Source organism: Carassius gibelio, chromosome B13, assembly GCF_023724105.1.
Source record: "Carassius gibelio isolate Cgi1373 ecotype wild population from Czech Republic chromosome B13, carGib1.2-hapl.c, whole genome shotgun sequence".
Taxonomy (NCBI): domain Eukaryota; kingdom Metazoa; phylum Chordata; class Actinopteri; order Cypriniformes; family Cyprinidae; genus Carassius; species Carassius gibelio.
The window spans coordinates 19,758,985-19,777,176 of NC_068408.1; the positions used below are offsets into that span (position 1 = coordinate 19,758,985).

The 18,192-nt window shown below is 36.7% G+C and overlaps 1 protein-coding gene and 1 pseudogene across 1 annotated transcript; one reads left to right on the forward strand and one right to left on the reverse strand.

Annotated features, from left to right (window-relative positions):
• The first annotated feature begins 794 nt into the window (after positions 1 to 794).
• LOC127970260 (sideroflexin-1) lies at positions 795 to 9,774 on the forward strand. Its single transcript, XM_052572666.1, has 11 exons — positions 795 to 950; positions 1,817 to 1,991; positions 3,092 to 3,262; positions 3,845 to 3,943; positions 4,529 to 4,604; positions 5,089 to 5,174; positions 6,669 to 6,796; positions 6,973 to 7,022; positions 7,109 to 7,158; positions 7,256 to 7,303; positions 7,382 to 9,774. Exons 2-11 carry the CDS (start codon positions 1,828 to 1,830, stop codon positions 7,476 to 7,478), a joined length of 969 nt encoding a protein of 322 aa, XP_052428626.1. The 5' UTR covers positions 795 to 950; positions 1,817 to 1,827; the 3' UTR covers positions 7,479 to 9,774.
• A 988-nt stretch (positions 9,775 to 10,762) lies between these two features.
• LOC127970259 (peroxiredoxin-like 2A) lies at positions 10,763 to 15,404 on the reverse strand (annotated as a pseudogene).
• Positions 15,405 to 18,192: the final 2,788 nt, after the last annotated feature.

Consider the following 18,192-nt stretch of genomic DNA (forward strand, 5'->3'; position numbering starts at 1 on the left):
TTTATTTGTATTTTTTTGTCTTTTATCTGCACTGCATTCCTATCAGCGTTGTTTTTATACATAATAGTAACCCTATGATGTGATCATACAGTTTAAAAATATAAATATTAAAAATAAAGATATAAAAAAAATATTGCAGAAAAAGGCTTTTGTTAATTCAGTATACAACAGGCTATTATCCCACGACCGACCACAAAACAATGTTTCACACAACCTTTAATGTTGGTCTATTTATTGTAGGCCTATACATACATTTCTGCATCACCATATTCATATTACCAATGAACAGAAGTACAAAATGCAACATCACAAACTGCATACCATAGGTAGGCTACGTATTTAATGCCATATGACAGAAATATATGCTTTTAGATATTACACCTGTCTGTGATTAAAAACCAAGCCAATTAGAAACGTTCTTTGCCAGTCATATGCTCATTTTGTTCACTGGATAGGCTGAATTATTGAACAAGTGACCTTCATTGCGGACTGTGTGGCTGAAGGAATAATTATGATTACATCTTTCTGAAGCTTATCAAAAACGCTTAAATCGCTTGGAGCTCCTTTAAAAAGCCAAAAACCCTGGCCTAGAGCAACCACACGTCCGTGGAGTATAGCGCTACCAATCAGACCTATAGTCTTTGGACCTATCAGAAAAGATATCACGAATCAACTAACCAATCATAATACAGCTCTCATCCACACCCGCCTTCGGAACCAACTACCAATCACAGCGCAGCTCTCTTCCACGCCCAGTCTCACGAGCCAATCTCTTCTCTAAACACCTCCTTTTCACACAAAAAGTCCAACATCTCAGCCCTCTTCAGGCGGATTCTCAAGGCGAGACCGGAAGTGTGTTCAGTGTACTCTAATCACGCAGAGGAAAGCACTGAGGTCATCTGCTTCAAGCTGTACATGAACCTGAACCTTACCTGTGGTGATTTAGCAAGGTCTGTGTCAGATATTTTATTAACTGACTCTTTAAACAAAAATGCTCGTTTGTCTGTTCTGTTATGGTTGTTGTGCTCATGTTAACGTGAGATTATGTTGAAGCTACCTAACGTAACGGTATTTTAGCCAGTTGAAGGAGATATGAGTTTGTTCATCATTAAATTACTTCATAAGTCAAGTAAAAACTATTGCACATACAGAGCAGCTTGACAAAGTGACAGCTTGGGTCAAATTAAATTAAACTAATTTAAGAGGAAATGTCGGTATTTTGCATGTCTTTGTTAGTTCACACCAGCTGAGCAGCTAGCATTAGCTACAGTAAGTTAGATGTAAATATGCGCTTTATATCGCTCGCCTATCTATGGTATATAAACAATTCACATTCCTTTAGTTAATAAACGGTTTAGTTACATACTTTCTGCGGTAAAAAGCTGTGCAAGTTCAACAGCCCCGGACAGTCCTTCTTCTTTCTATATGTATTGCTAATCTCACATGTTCAACTGTCAGACATTGTTGTTTACAGGCGTGCATGGCAAAAAGGCGTATTAATAAGCATGAATATAAATAGACAGGGTCCGTCCTGTTCATGAGTAAATATGGTGTAAAAACTGTTACTTTAATGTCCCCAGTCATTCATTTTCTTGGTTTTACTTTCGCTTTTGAAACTATTTTAATTCACCCAACACAACTATGTTGTCAAAGCTGCAGCTTCAACATTCTTCGTGACCGAGAACGCAATCATTTGTTCCCAAGTCTAAAAATTACCTTGTTACCCACAAATCAGGTTTAAACAAACTTCAAAACCTTTTGTTTCTCTGTCTAATTGGTCGTTATAATCTAGATTTTTTTTTGGTGTTTTTCACAGAAACTGACAGGATGTCTGGAGATTTGCCTCTGAATATCAACATTAAGGAACCACGATGGGACCAGGGCACGTTTATGGGCCGAGCCCAGCACTTCTTCATGGTGACGGACCCCAGAAATGTGCTGCTATCCAGTGAGGTTTTAGAGGATGCCAGAGTTACTGTGGAGAACTACAGGTCTGTGATCCCCCTGGTCTGTTTTAATACTGTATCTATGAACTCCAGGGGTGAAATCCTGTGCTTTAACAATGTAGGAACTTTAGAATTACCAATCACAACATTACTGGAGAGGTTTTAAAGTGCAATATATATAATGTTCATTTTCCTTTCTCAGCAGACTCTTAAAACATTGAAGCATAGATTTGTTGTTTGAAACTAGGCCCTGCTGATTACATCTGTGCAACCTCTTGTTTGTCTAGTTTTCATAAATTGCAGTATGGTTTCACTTTGTTGACAGAGGAGCTATAGTGAAATGAAAGACTGTTCAAATAATAAGAGACTTTTTTATATATAATGAACTATTAGTATTCTTCTGAACTGGTTGTAAGAATGTTTTTGTAAGAAATTAATGCATTTATTTAGCAAGGATGCATTACATTGATAAAAATGTTATAAGAAATTTCTATTTCAAATAAATTGTTCTTTTAAACTTTCTATTCATCATAATAGAATCCTCAAAAAATAACAATTTCCACAAAAATAGCAGCACATCTGTTTCCAGCATTGATAATACAAAATGTGTCTTAACGCACCAAATCAGCATTTTTTTTTCTTCTTTAAGATCATGTGACACTGAAGACTTTTTAGGAAATTCAGGATTTAATATAAAAAATTTATGAAAATACTAAATGTTATTTGAAGTCAATATTTTGAAGTAGTGTATGTGTGTGTGTGTGTGTGTGTGTGTGTGTTTTACCTCCTCTGATATCCTGTGAAGACTTATTAATGGCTGTTTTCAAACACTCCCCCATCTTCCATTGGTCAGACAAACAGATGCCAGTCCCACCCCAAAAGCCGTTGGTCAGTGTTGCTGGTTAAGATACTCAAATAAAAATAGCAATGTTTTGACAGTGGCACAGAGCTTTTCAGAGGAATCAACCTATGAACGGCTTACCTATGTCCCTTGAATAAGAGAGACTATTTTAAAATCCAAAAACTACACACATCACCTTTAAATACTGTTTTATCTCTCCATCCTGTTGTCAGTTTATCATAGGATCAGTCTTTTACGGTTTTCATGTATTACTGTTACTGTACTGCTGTGCCCTCTTTTACAGGTTGGGAATCATAAAGCCTGGGCTAACAGAAGATGAACTATGGAGGGCCAAATACATCTACGACTCTGCTTTCCACCCAGACACAGGAGAGAAAATGCTGCTAGTTGGACGCATGTCTGCACAAGTGCCCATGAACATGACCATTACGGGTTGCATGCTTACCTTTTACAGGTAAGCACACTGTTACACTCTTTGTTCTGGACACCATATAGGCAGAAAGTGTGTATATAGACCTGAAAATGATATACATTAAAGTCAGAAAAGGAAACAGAGTAAATCTTTCCATGGCCTGGGATAAATATCCCCGCTCTGTTTTGTGAATACTTCCTAAATGAGTCATCATGGAAAAGACAGCACTCTTACTGAAATAGCTTTGTTTGGTGGTTTGAATCAGGGTTAGAAGGTTGATTGTTTTATAGGGGCATTTTGTTCTCTTAAAACATTAATAAAAGTAAAAGAATACTTTACTAAGATTGAGGGGGTAAAAGTGACTTTTATTTTACTTTTTTTTTTTTTTTTTTACTTGGATCAGTGAGTCATCTGCAGATGAGTCATTTTGAGCAAGACCAACATGTGGCTCAAATTACAGCCATGTGTGGGAGATTCTTAGGACTGCAACATTGTCAATGAAAGGGTTTTGAAATATAAATAGTCATATAATAATAATAATATATATATATATATATATTTAATATGCAGTTTTCTTTTAACTTAAGTCTCTCTGTGTGTGTGTGTGTGTGTGTGTGTTATCAGGACAACCCCAGCAGTGGTGTTCTGGCAGTGGGTAAACCAGTCCTTCAACGCCATCGTCAACTACACTAACCGCAGTGGAGACGCGGCAATCTCCATGAAGTATGAAGGCTAAGATCGCTACTAGAAACAATCTAGATGCAGGTTTCTATATGGAGGCCTCATGGCAGCTCTCTCTCTCTCGATGGTGTGATGTGTTTCGCCCACACTATGTTGGTATATTGCACAGTTTAGTTTCCTGAAAGCTGTTGCATGAGCCAGACTGCCATGATGATTCAAATGGTGGAATCTGTTGCACTTGTACTCCATGAACTTTCATGGAGCAGAGATGCCAGTATTTCATGAACACTACACACTCTGAATACAGGCAGATTCAGACAGCATGCTCATTTATTCATGTTTCCATTCTGATCATGTGTTTATTGGCAGTTTATTATCTAACAACATAATTGCCTGTATAATTTTTTCACTAAGCATCAGTTGCTGGATTTACAAGCTATGCAGTGAAGCTTGAATTGCTTTAAAATTGTTTGACACATGCTTTAGAAATGAACACACTACTCAACAACATCATCAATTTTCTAAACCAATGGAGAGTTGTCCATTGTCTAATGTAAGTAATTTTGAGCTCCATGAAAAATGTTAACGGTTCTGATGTGTTCAGTAATACTTTTGTAACTTTTGCAGTCAGCTTGGAGCAGCCTACGTTAGTGCTACAACTGGAGCTGTAGTAACAGCCCTTGGACTGAAGTCTCTGACCAAGGTCTGTCCTTTCACTAAACTACTCAGTATTTATAGTTAATTACAGGGTGACTTTAAGCAAATAAATTATTTTAACATTGAGGGCCAGAATTAGCATTAGAGCGCAATTTCATGAAATTTTATTTGATTTAATATTTTAACATTAAAATAATTTATTTATTTGAACTCTTTTTGCCCTCCAAGGGTGTGTTTGTTTATCATTTTAAAGAAAATATTTTTTTTAAATATTGTTTTAATTAATATATTTTCAGCAACTTTTACTCCAGTCAGCAAACAGTAAAATATGTTTTAAAAAATTAAGACAGTGGTTAAATATTTTATCTATATTACCCTGTGCAGAACTTTGATTCACCTCTTTCTTGGGTTAAAGATATGTTCACCCTAAAATGATGAAAATGTGAATTATTCCTTTAATTGTTGACTGTTGTTTTTACATCTAGACAATATATGACAGCAGTGACTTGAAATATCTTATCTTTTCTCAGCACTTGCCACCTATTATGGGGCGTTTTGTTCCATTTGCTGCAGTGGCAGCAGCAAACTGTATCAACATACCCTTCATGAGACAAAGGTAAGTCAGAAAACTGTTTTTTTTATTACAAAAAGGACATATTTTAATGTCATTGTATTTATGACGTAATGTAACTGTCATTACAATTATTCATGAGATTGTAATGCATTAAAAGTAGAGATGTTCCGATACCCTTTTTCTCTTCCCGATACCGATTCCGATACCTGGGCTCAGGGTATCGGCCGATACCGAGTACTGATCCGATACCTGGGTGTATATCTGTATATACAGCTGTATATACTACTAGCCCTGTGTAAATTGCTAGAATTTTTTTATGGTGTGCTTCAGACAGATCCCTCAATAAAACATGAACAAATACATGGTGAACTACTGTATTTATTACAGTATTTTTATTATCTAACATGAATTTGACAGTATTATTTATTTTCTTATGCAAAAAAGAACTTCAAATGCAGCCAAAAATCTAACACCGCAAACTAAAAAAGGTATTTAAGTTTTACAATATAACTGTATAAAAAAACTGCAACAAATAAGTCTAGGAATATAAAAAAAGATCTATTAATCAGATAATCTCTAACAAGTAAAAAACAAGTAAAAAACAAGCAACCATCTAGGCATAATTATTATTATTATAGAGATGTATTATTATTACTGTAGGCTACAACAGTAGCTTTATATATTGTCAATTTACTCATGTAAACCAAACATTTATTTTAATGGGCTGCCATGAAGATCTTTGAGTGTCTGTGTTTATGATATGACAGTATTCTCAAATGAAACGGTAAATTCTCATGAAGTGACGGTTTATGCGTTCGTGTCCTCATGACACACAGCAGAGACTACAAAACAGCGAGCTCTCGCGCATCTGTGCCAGTCACCCACAGAGATGTAGATTTTGCGGGAGTAATATTTAAATAGTATTTTGCAGTTTAATATTCACAGACACTAGTATATATTCGGCTACTGTCTGGAGCCCTGCGTTTTGACTTACACGGAAGCGACTGAACGCAGTTGCCGGTACTGAATATACTCGAGAGTCTGTAACTACCGGTACTACAGAGACATACTGCTAACCACTGATCTATAATATAGTAGCGGCTTCACTGTCTTTTGGCAGTTTAGAATGTGATGAGTGATCCAGTCATATATAGATAAGGGCTGCTAACGCGTTTTCATTTCTTCTTCGCTGCTCTAAACAGGGGTAGCTTGTGGCAACACAGCACAACTTCCTGTGTTTTCAATGCATTTTGAGCAGCGAAGAAGAACCGTGCAGCGGTTAGGCAAAGCTTGCGGTCATAACTAGGTCTTTTTTAAGAAAATGGTATCGGATCGGTATATGGGTTCATGTACTCGCCGATGCCGATGCCAGAATTTGTTGTGGTATCGGAGATATTTCCGATACTAGTATCGGAATCGGAACAACTCTAATTAAAAGGCATAATGAATGCATTAAAACTACTTTTATAATGCATTATACATAAAGCTTTAAGAAAAGTGTTAACAAATTTTTATCTTTTCTTAATTCTTTCACAGAGAGCTGAAGTATGGCATTCCTGTTTCCGATGCTGAGGGAAAACGTCTTGGAGAATCAACTAAAGCGGCTCAGCAAGCCATCGTACAGGTGGTGGTGTCTCGTATCGGCATGGCAGTGCCAGCCATGGGTAAGTCTTTGTAGATGTTTCACATAAATATTGTGGCACTCATCTATCTAAATTTTATTTATTTATTTATTTTTATTAAATGTATTCAGTCACTAAATGTATTCTATTCACCTCTTATTCACAGGCAAATAAATTAGTTACATTTATTTATTTATTGTGAATTTTTCCTCAAACAGCTATTCCTCCAGTCATCATGAATGCCTTGGAGAAGAAAGCTTTCATGAAGGTAAGGAACTCATTTCAAGCCTCTATCTGAGTCTGTCTGAGAGGACTTTTCTTAAACTGCTTCTTAAAAATGTGTTCATTTCTCAGCGGTTCCCGGTTCTCAATGCCCCTGTACAAGTTGGACTTGTTGGACTCTGGTGAGTTTTTACGGCACTGCTTGTTTGCTATACACTGCAATCATGGTTTAAAACAATGAATGAATGAATGTCTTCTTTTACATATCCATCTCAACAGTCTGGTGTTTGCCACTCCGCTGTGCTGTGCTCTGTTCCCACAGAAGAGGTGAGCGTGTCTAATTTAGAAACGCTTTAGCCATGGTTTGATTAACATGCTGATTTGGGTTGTTTTCTGTCTCTGAAGTTCTATGAAGGTGAGCAGCCTGGAGCCGGAGCTTCAAGAGAATATTCGACAAAGCAATCCGAACATCACTACGGTTTATTTTAACAAGGGTCTGTAGAGAGGTCTAGGTTGCAGCCCATGTTGATGTCCTCCACTGCACTGGATGTTGGTGGGCACAACTTAGAATATATTTATTTTTGTTTTGCTGTTATATATTTTTTTTTAATATTTTACCCATGTTATTGAACTATCCAAAATGAAGGTTAGAACTTGCTGCTGGATTTAGTTAAAGATGCTTGAATGTTAACTGCTGCATTGCTTTACACCTCCATCTTGGGATGACCACACACACGTAGACTTATTTACCAATATATACATTACTTTGATTTATATTAGATTATCATAGGCATGTTGTATGATTATTTAATTTTTTTTTTCACTTCTTGATCTTTGGCTAGGAACTTTCTAAGATTTCTAGGTTTGTGGCTCAAATGTCATTCAAAACTCTCCTGTTTGCGTTGTTACTAAAGACAGTTAAGGAAATTGGGTTTTCATCTTTATTCTGCCACTTATTTCCACCTTTCATGCTCTACTGTGCCCTTTAAGTGCACTTACACAGTGAACGCAGTGTGCTTTACTATGTACTACAAAAGAAACCCTGAAATGTGCAAACACTCCTTCATGAGCACATCAACAACTATCAGGTGACTATCACTGATATCATTTCCTGTATACCATACTTCATTATTTCTGTTTAAGCCTTATATACCTGCGTGGTTTGAAGTCATTGCAAATGTCTTCAAGACATTTGGTTGTGTAGATTGTAGTTTGTGTACTGAAGAAAGGTCAAAATCATATTTATTGGAATATTTAATACTTATTAGTATTTGTGACTGTAGGAATAATTTCCCCAAAGAGAATGTGTCTGGGCTTAAAGATAAGCACTAAATATCTCAAGCAGCAAGAGCAAATGATAAGAACAAAGTTTGCTCATGTTCGATCGAAATCTGCTCGGTTGGAGTATAAAGAAAAAGATGCTTCATATGCTCTGCTTGATCATGTATTACATCTCAGACATGTACAGTTATGGGAACAACAATCAGATTTCTTTATTGTTGTCATGGGGGAATCTATTGTGTGTTTTATTAATATATATAATGATGTCAGTTATGGTGTCTGTAGTATTTGATATAAGCATTAGTTAGTTCACTAACCTCTGGTCCTGTAACTTGAGCACAGATGATCAAACTTGTTTTCCCTGATGTGTTGTGGTAATGTTGCAGTGTGTAGTTTTTGTTGTCTGGTTCCTGAAGTTAACAAACCTTCACAGTGTTGTTGTTTTTTTGTTTTTTTTTTGCCATCAGACTCTTAACAACTCTGCTTTTTGGGTGCAATGGCACTTAGGCTCGTCATCATATCCTCAGTAGAGATCTGTTGTTTTTGACCTAGGCACTCCATTGTAGGCATATAATTTCGCCTAATATCTAAGCACATTAAATGTTACACAAGTACGCTGTTGAAAAAGGTAGCCCAGTTGAAGCAGTCAAGGTTTGATGCTTGCAAATTCCTCCTTACTATGATGAAAGTAAACAAAAAAAACATGTCTAGCTTTGATATAGAGACATGTTGGATCTGTTACGCAAACATGACGTATTTAAATGAGATTTATACAAATCTGTCAGATTTCTTCCCGGGATGTCCTGTTACACCTAATATCACAGACTACTTCAGCCCCACCTAGTGTCAAGACCTGTTCTTCCTTTCAAAATATGCAGAGTACCAGCATATAAAGTTTGATTAGTCGTGTAATGCTCACAAGTGTCACAATGCTTTATGATCAACATAACACAGAATTCTAAACTTAAACTGACAAGACGTTACACTCTCAGTACTGTCATGGTATCCTGAACCAGCTTACTGTCTGTAATATCAGCAATACACCAGATTATTAACAAAAGTGGGGTTTCAAAATATTCCATGATTGTAAATTGCACTAGACCCCTGACAATGTTTATAGGATGTTAAACCATAATGTTGTAATTGTACAGATTTAATATCATGTTAATTAGCTTACAGTGATCATGTTATTTTCTATATGCAGTTATAACATTATGGTTGTCCATTAAATTGTCTTATGTCAAAACAAAATACAGACTGTCACACCAAACTAGACCTCACCAACAGAAAATTGATTCACTGCACGTGTTTGATGCTTAAGAGCACAATTTAATGATCGGTCTACTTTAGTGTGAAAAGTGCAATAATTGGGTTGATGTTACTTGCATGTAAAGGACAGTTATTCTATATTATTATTGTTGGTGCTTATTGATTTATTTTTCCAGCATTTTATATTGTTTTGTTGAATCCTTGTCTGTATTTTATCTGGAACAATGTAATAAAGCTATTAAATTATGTCTGAGACCATACTTTGTCAGCATTTGCTACGAGGACATCATACTAAGAACCAAGAAAACAGTTGACAAAGGAATAGTTCAAACAAAAAGTAAAATGAGATGTTGATGAATTTGGAGAAACTTTGCATTAAATCTTGCTCACCAATAGATCCTCAGAAGTGAATGGGTGTCGTCAGAACGTTGAGTCCAAACAGCTGCTAAATCAGAAATAATCCACCCTACTCTTGTCCATCAGTTAATGTCTTGTGAAGTGAGAAGCTATGTGTTTTTAGAACAAATTCATATACATTTTTGTACTTAAAATCTTCCAACTAAAATACAAGCCTTTTCTAATCAGGAGAGAAAGAAGCACAAATCAAGCAGTATTTAAAAACGATAACAGTTTTAAACATCAGTGGAACAGTCAGATTTTGATGTGAGAGGACAAAAAAGGATGAACTTTTCCATTGGAGAAAAAGTTATGGATTATTGATTCATGTTAGCCAGAAGCAATGCTTTAAAATATGCCTTGGTGAAGTTGATTCTTACAAACACACAGCTTTTCATTTGATTAAGATGTTAATTGTTTGACTGAAGTCATATGGATTATTGTGATGCTTTTATCAGATGCTTAAATTCTCATTCTCACTCTTCCCATTCCCTACAGGGGATCCATAGGTGAACAATTCATTGTAGGGGAGTAAATGTTATTTTTAGGGTGAACTATTCCTTTAAGAAGACATATTCTGAACCAGATGGCTTGGCTTCCCCAGATGGAACAGATTTCTAATTAAACAACAAGCAAAGTGATATCTATCATCAGGGCCATTTCAAAGTCCCCTGCCTTTAAAATGAAAGCATACCAGTAGGTGGATGGAGAAATGCATTTGTTGCACTTGCAAATATACAAATGGCTCAGTACCAAGTGGTTTGGTTAAGGAATACTATGTAAATGACTGCAATTTACATGGATAATACACAAAAGAATCTCAAATGAAGACTAACTGAATTATTGGAGATGACATGTTTATTGTTCATTGTGTCCACCCCTAGCTGAACCTTTGGCTGCTCACTGACCAGAAACCAGCAGGTATGTACGCATGTGTTCGCATCAAATCTGCTCTTTCAACATGGAGTTTGGAAACAGATTTTCATTAATACACATACCACAGAAAGCCACCAGTGTGGCAGCAGGCAGCCAAAGGAAAAACAACAATACAATGATTAATGTCAAGCAATTTCTAAAGTGCAAAACCATATTACTTACACAACATTAGTCCCATTTGTACATACTAAAGCACCAGAATTAAAATAAGGCCACATGCAATTCTGTGGCATTGTTACTTGGCTCTTAAATGTACCAGTCAGTTCTAACAATTCAACGACCTGAGCTTTTCTCTATTCACAGCATTAGTAGGAGAGATGAAGTGTGATGAGGTGGGTTGTGACTGTATCAAGGGAGAACTCTCCCGAATCTATTTTAATCAATCTTGGCAGCTTTACTGCACCTGACAACCTTAAACAACGTCTACTTCTCTATCACAATTTTCTTAGCGGCTTCCAAAACCGACTGAATGCTGACTTTATCTCCAAACTCCTTTTCTCTGTGCTCTAGAAGAACCCCCTGAAAACAACAAAAAACAGGATGTGTGGACAAGAAAGTGGTTGAAGAGGCTTGGAAATGCACTGTGAAAGCACATTCTTGCTTTGTAAAGGTGCTATGAAATATCTAATAGATTACCTGTTCACCTGATCCGATGACAAACACCCCTCCCAGGATGAAACCTTCTCCATTCATGTTGCCTTGGTGACCTGACCTCCAGCCCCTAATAAAGTTTTGCCAGACTCCCAAGCGAATCAAACCAAGCAAACCCATCTTCCTCTGCTGTGGCCCATAAAAAGCTTGCTGTGCACAATTAAGACACCCAAGCAGAATGAATAATGAATGAATATACAATTATTGGTGGCTTTATGCTCTATTATTTAATACATTTGGTAATAAATCATGCAAGCATGACTGAGCTTCTGTTAACACATGTGATTTGCTTCATGTACTAAATGTGTGAGTGTCTTTCAGAAGACTTTGATTAAAGGGCTTAATTCATATGGATTTTTATGATCCCTTTATGAACTTTTTGAAGTGTCAAAGTTTTGGTTTCATGGACTTAAAATGAAAGGAGGCACAAAAACTTTTGTTTCGGAGATATACTGAAGTCTTATGGGTTTTGAATTACAGTTAATGACGACAGAATTTCAATTTTTGGATGAACTATGCCTTTAAATGTTTACTAACCTTTTCATCCAGGAAGATCTCCCCTGCAAAGTAAGGCCTGAAGTCCTGAATCTCTGTACCTACATTCTCCTTCACAACAGCATACAGAGGGACGCCGAGCTCATCCAGCTGGGGCTTCAGAGAGGACAGCTCAGAGGCTTCCTGCAGATACACAATCATGTCATCAGCAGCCCCACGTGTTAATAATGTATTCATTATTTAGACTCATGGGTTTGTGCTTTTAGCAACTAATAGTGTAATATTCTTAGCATCTTTTAAAGAAATAGTTTGCCATCATGAAAATTTGCTGAAAATGTACTAAACCCCAGGCCAGTTTGTTTCTTCAGTTGAACAGATTAGGGAAAAAATTCAACATTACATCACTTGCTCACCAATGGATCCTCTGCAGTGAATGGGTGCCGTCAGAATGAGAGAAAACAAAAATAATCCACAAGTGATCCAGTCCTTCAATTAATGTCTTGTGAAGTGAGAAGCTGTTTGTTAACAGCTTATGTTAAATAAATCAGTTATTTCTGGCAAAAAAAATACAAATACAAAATGTAAACGATATACCTAACCCTAACAACGATCAATCTCCATTTATAAAGCCAAACAGTTCTAAACAAAGGTGTCATTGGATTTTGATGAGAGAGAGGACAAAAAGGGATGGACTTTTTCTTTTTTTTTTTTTTCACTGAAGGAAACATTGTTATGGATTGTGGACCTGAATTTGGTCAGAAGCAATTGTTTTGCAAATGCCTTGATGGATGTTTCCTACAAACATCAACTTATCGCTTCACAAGATGTTAACTGATAGACTGAACTGGAGTCATGTGGATTATTGTGATGTTTTTATCAGCTGTTTGGACTCTCATACTGATGGCACCCATTCACTGCAGAGGATCCATTGGTGAGCAAGTTATGTAATGCTAAAGTCTAATATGATGAAGAAACAAAATCAATTATATCTTAGCCTGAAGATAAGTACATTTCATTTTTGGGTGGGTGAAATATTCCTTTAACATAGATTTTCTCTCAAATCAGTGCAGAAAAATGCAAAGAGTGCTCAGATTTTGCCTGGGCAAAAAAAAAAAAAAAAAAAAAATTAGAGCAACTGATCTTTGTTATTAGGAACATGATCACTTTACCTCTCTGCACAAAAATCATCCAGGTCGCCGGACAGCCATGATCACCGCACCAGATTTATCCCAGAGAGTTTTTGCTTTTAAAGCCTTCTCATCTGAATAGATACAGATGAAAAAAAAAACATTCAATAAATACTGTGCTTCTTCTTTGCTATGAGAGCAACTGGCCAAAATTTTATAAAAAAAAATCCTTATCACTTCATGTGCATTTCAATTAATTTCTTACCACTGTTGATGGTTTTGAGGTCAGCATTCCCTAGATATTCTACAGAAGCAGGAGCTGGTTTAGTCAGCAAGAATTCAGTGTTTGCCAGTATTAAGCTGGTGATGGCGGCCCCCACAGCGCCGAGGCCGAGTGACCACATGCCCATAGCAAGCGTCTCTCCCTCCAGCACAGATGTTGACACTGCAGGTAAAATATATGTATGGTAGGTTACATGAAACATTGTTTCAATAATTGTTATAGATGACTTTGTATTTTCTAAGAAACACACATGAGATGAGAGTAAGGGTTCAACTAATTCTTGCCATTTATTTTCTCCTAAAGACACTACTCCAAAAACTACGGTGTTTACGTACTCATGTAACATAGGAGGGTGTATAGCAACACAGAAGGATCAATTAGTTTTTCGTACATACACAACAATAACACTGGGTAATTTGTGAAAGCTATGTTGTAATTTCCTTTTCACGATCCACCCATGTAAACAAAGAATACCATTTCACCCAAAGAATCATTTTTTTTTTTTTACCTCACATATTTGTACTAAAGGAAAGCATGTAATTGCTATAACAACTCAAGACATGTTGGGGCAGGAGCAGTACCTTTTGTCTTTCTAAAGGGAGACTGGCTGTTCTGGCTTTTTCTTGAGAAGTGCCGGTTTGTCGAAAAAGCACGTAAACATATAGAGTTGACAGAAGTGGGGTCCACTAATGTCTTGAATGCCGGTCGGCATGCAATGATGGGCAGCGGGCCATAATTTGGAGGGAAGTTATGAGTTACAACCGTCTTATCAAAGGCTAAAAGCTGTGGGGACTGGGACACAGAGACTATGTACTTGACATCACTATTCACACAAAGAGAAAATCTTCCTCTTGGTGACAAAAGGGTCAAATGCATGGGTCGAAGTCGCATGAGGGCCATTGCTAACATCCAAGGTGAGTTTAGCCAACCTTTCCCCAATCGGGTAAAAGTGCATTTCAGTGGAAAGCTCTGGAGAGGAAAGGAAAACAGAGCTTTACCCCTCAATGTAGGTAAAAATTAAACAAAAATAAAGAATCTCTGGATGTACAACGTGTGAAAAAGAGGTACACTTTTAAAAAGTACTTATTACAGAAATAAAATACAAGAATAAGTGTACTCTTTACAAGTGTACTCGTCTAGTGCACTTAAATGGCAAAAAACTACTTGTGCACATTTAATTAGTGCATTTATTTTTTCAAAAGGGCATGCTGTACATCTCAACAGGTATGATTAACTTAATTAAAGGTCTGCACTGAAAAAAATTATATATTTATCCTCCTCCCAGAATGCATACAAAATAAAAAAAATAAAAACTGTCCTCTACCTCACGAAATGGAAAAACAACTAAACTGCAAAGGAAATGTTTACATAATCACACATTAAACTGATGCTTAGGCTAATATGATAATACTGCCAATAACGTAAACCCCTGGGCACTTTCTGTCATTCATGTGATGTAACGTTACTGAATTCTAGAACTATCAAACGCGTTACCAAACATAAGTGTTACAGAGTAACACAGTCGAGCCTAAAATGTTTACATTTGGCGTGCAAGTGTAAAGAATTAAAAATAAAAATCAATAAAGTTATAACTTAATCGCTTACTGACTCCAAGCAGAATTGACAAAGATATTTGTGTTAATTATACGTAAGGATACTAAAATGATACTAAAGTCATGCTGTAGGCGAGTCAGCATGGCTAACACCTGCTGGCTAGCTTGTTTGACTAGCTAGAGAGTTAACGTTTGATTGTTGCAAATGCCAGATACGAGCGTTTACAATAAGAATATAATATGCATTATTATCTGCTGTAGTGCCAAAAAGTTAAAAACACAACAAAACGATTAATACTCACAGCTTACGGTTCAACGTATGTGTGTAGTTGGCTGTTAAGCTGCTGTTAAGCTGCTGTGCGCGTGTGTGTGTGTGTGTGTGTGTGTGTGTGTGTGTGACAGAAGCGTTCTGTTGGAGGAGCACTAGCCCGTCTAACCTCTTAAAGAGACAGGCAACACCCAAATATATTCTGCGCAAAACTTTGACAAATCCTTTATTGTAGTTAATGTAGTTTAATACACAAACTTAAAGGCACCGGCTGTGACAGTGATTAAATAAAAATTCTTTATTGTGAGATATTCTTATTGACACAGGCTTATAAAAGGTGTTAGCATTAGGCCTGTTTTTCTGAATGAGTGCTCGAGTAAACAAGCCCTCACTCATAAACACACCTTCAACCACTGAGACATAGCTGCAAAATGTTTTTCAGAAACATTAAATAATCTTTCCGACCACAGAGACTTCGGATAAAGGCATTGATCTATAGAAGACCAGGGATGTCAAACTTTCCTACAGATTTTAGATTCAACCCTAATTAAACACACCTGATCAAACTAATCAAGTCGTTCAGCTTTATTTGAAAACTGTGTGTTGCAGCAGGGCTGGAACTAAACCCTGTAGGGCTCTGGCCCTCAAGAAACCGAGTTTGACACCACTGTGTTTTTTTTTTTTTTTGTAGAACAAAGCAAACATACATAGCAAAAAAAAAAGAAGAAAAAAAAAGAAACTCTGTAATGCTGCCATTCAATATCTGCAAAACCGGTATCCCATAAAGGCTTTTAAAGAACTACTCTGAATAGGAGCACAAAGAGTGTCAAATAATGGGTCTATACCGCGCAAAGCACCTGTGTCAAAGTTAAAATCCATTCTTTCATACACACATACAGAAAGTTTAGTTCCGCTGCTTTTACAAGAACTACTTTTGTACAAAGGGTTTGGATTTAGACATTTTTTTTCTGTAAATCATATGAAACACCTGACAATTAATTTGTGACAATGATGAGAATTAGATTTAGATGAAAGCATTTTAAAAGACTGTACACTGTGTATTTGTTCCATCAAATTATTTATGACTCAGAATGTTTCAATTACCTAAAAATTTTAACTATATTAATGAGATTAAAAAAACGCACTTACAACTAATAAAAATTAGATTCTGTATTTTATACTCTGCCCTATAACAAGATGAACAATGTTTGTATGATTTAAAATATAATGCTTATGACATGCACCAGTTATTGCTTTACATATATGAAGATTTGTCACTCTGGTCCTGCACTTGTGTCAATTACAGGGATAACATTGCAAGAAAATCAAATAGATGCCAGTCACACAATTACCCTATTTTATGGATTACCGTAGATCTAAGGACTTCATGCTACTGTACCATACTTTGTATTATGACCAAAAGAATGGCAAAAACTCTTTAGACCACATTAAAGCTGACTAAATGAGACACAGAAGTTAAAAAAGAGAAGATGTCTTTGATGTTTTCAGGACATTATTATAACCACGAAAGTCCGGCATACACGACTGCACAATGATTTCTGTAACAACAAAGACATATACAAAGTATGTTTGTATTAGAGCCCGACCGATATATCGGCCGGCCGATATTATCGGCCGATATGAGCTAATTGCATTTAAATCGGCATCGGCGTTTATAACGGCCGATGAAACATGAGAAACAGTCTCATATTCTTCACTCATGTTATGAGTGTTGCATAGTTTGCCCACCAGAGGGCGGTCTGCAGCTCCAGAGTTGCAACAGCGCCAGAAATCCACAAAGAAGAAAGCGATCAGCCAAGCCACCCAGGTGAGTCTGTCGTTCGTCATGTGAAATGATTGTAGATTTAGTTCATACACTGTATATAAAAACGGTGTGGTAGTTCTAGTTAACGGTCCTATCATTATCACTTCTAAATATTCTGTAACATCACTTACAGCCGCTAATGCATTGCTATATTAGATTAGCCACAAAGCTAATACCATGTTTATCAGTGGAAGAGCGCGAACGTTAATAAGAGGTCAAACTATAAAGTTAGCGTTTAGTGCTTATTCTATTGCGGTGTGTTTCCCACATAATGACCGCGTAATGGGCCTTTCACACAGGACGCGGTATGCACAGCGCTTGGCCGCTGGGTTTAGCGTTGCCCTTCAGATACAACGCGATTTGCCCTGCTCTGCGCTATGGCGTAGGCGGAGTTTTAAAAACTTTTAGCGGGAGCTCTTTCATAGTCTGTTGTTCCTCTTTTCGGTCAGCAGCAAACATGTATCTGTCCCGTTGTAAGAAGCGAGCGATAGCGCTAGTCCTGCTGATGAGAATTAAGAGAGAAGCAAGGAAGAAGAGGCTACCCTCAGGCCCAGGGAACAATTTGGTGAATTCAGGCTGGTTACGTTACTCTAACGCTAATATAGCTTCCTTTTTAGCAGGCCCCTTAAATGCTTGCTATTAACTTGTTTGAAGGTGGTTCTTCTCAAAATTGACAGCGGTGTGTTCATGGCACTAACGTTAACCATTTTGATTCAGACTGCACAAAGAGAAGAGGAGAAGATATACGGGTCCGTTGTGAATGTGTCTGTGAGAGCAAATATAGTGTAGTTACAGTAACTAGGTGCGTCAGAAATGATTAAATCAGAGGGGACATGTAAATAAATGTGAGCTGAACAAGCGCTTTTTTCTTTTCTTTTTTTTTCTTACATATTGTTTCAAAGCAGCTTTACAGACATAACAGGAAAATGTTGAAATAATATTGTTAAATATAAGGAGGTTAATACCTATTGCTTGACAAATAAAAAAAAATATATATATTTCTCATTTTTGCCTATGTAGGAGATCCCTGTTTATTATTATTATAATTCTAATGATGACATGAGTAATGATACATGGTGATATTATTAATACACATGCTTATTCTTTCTATGTCTCTCTTTCTGCCCTACAG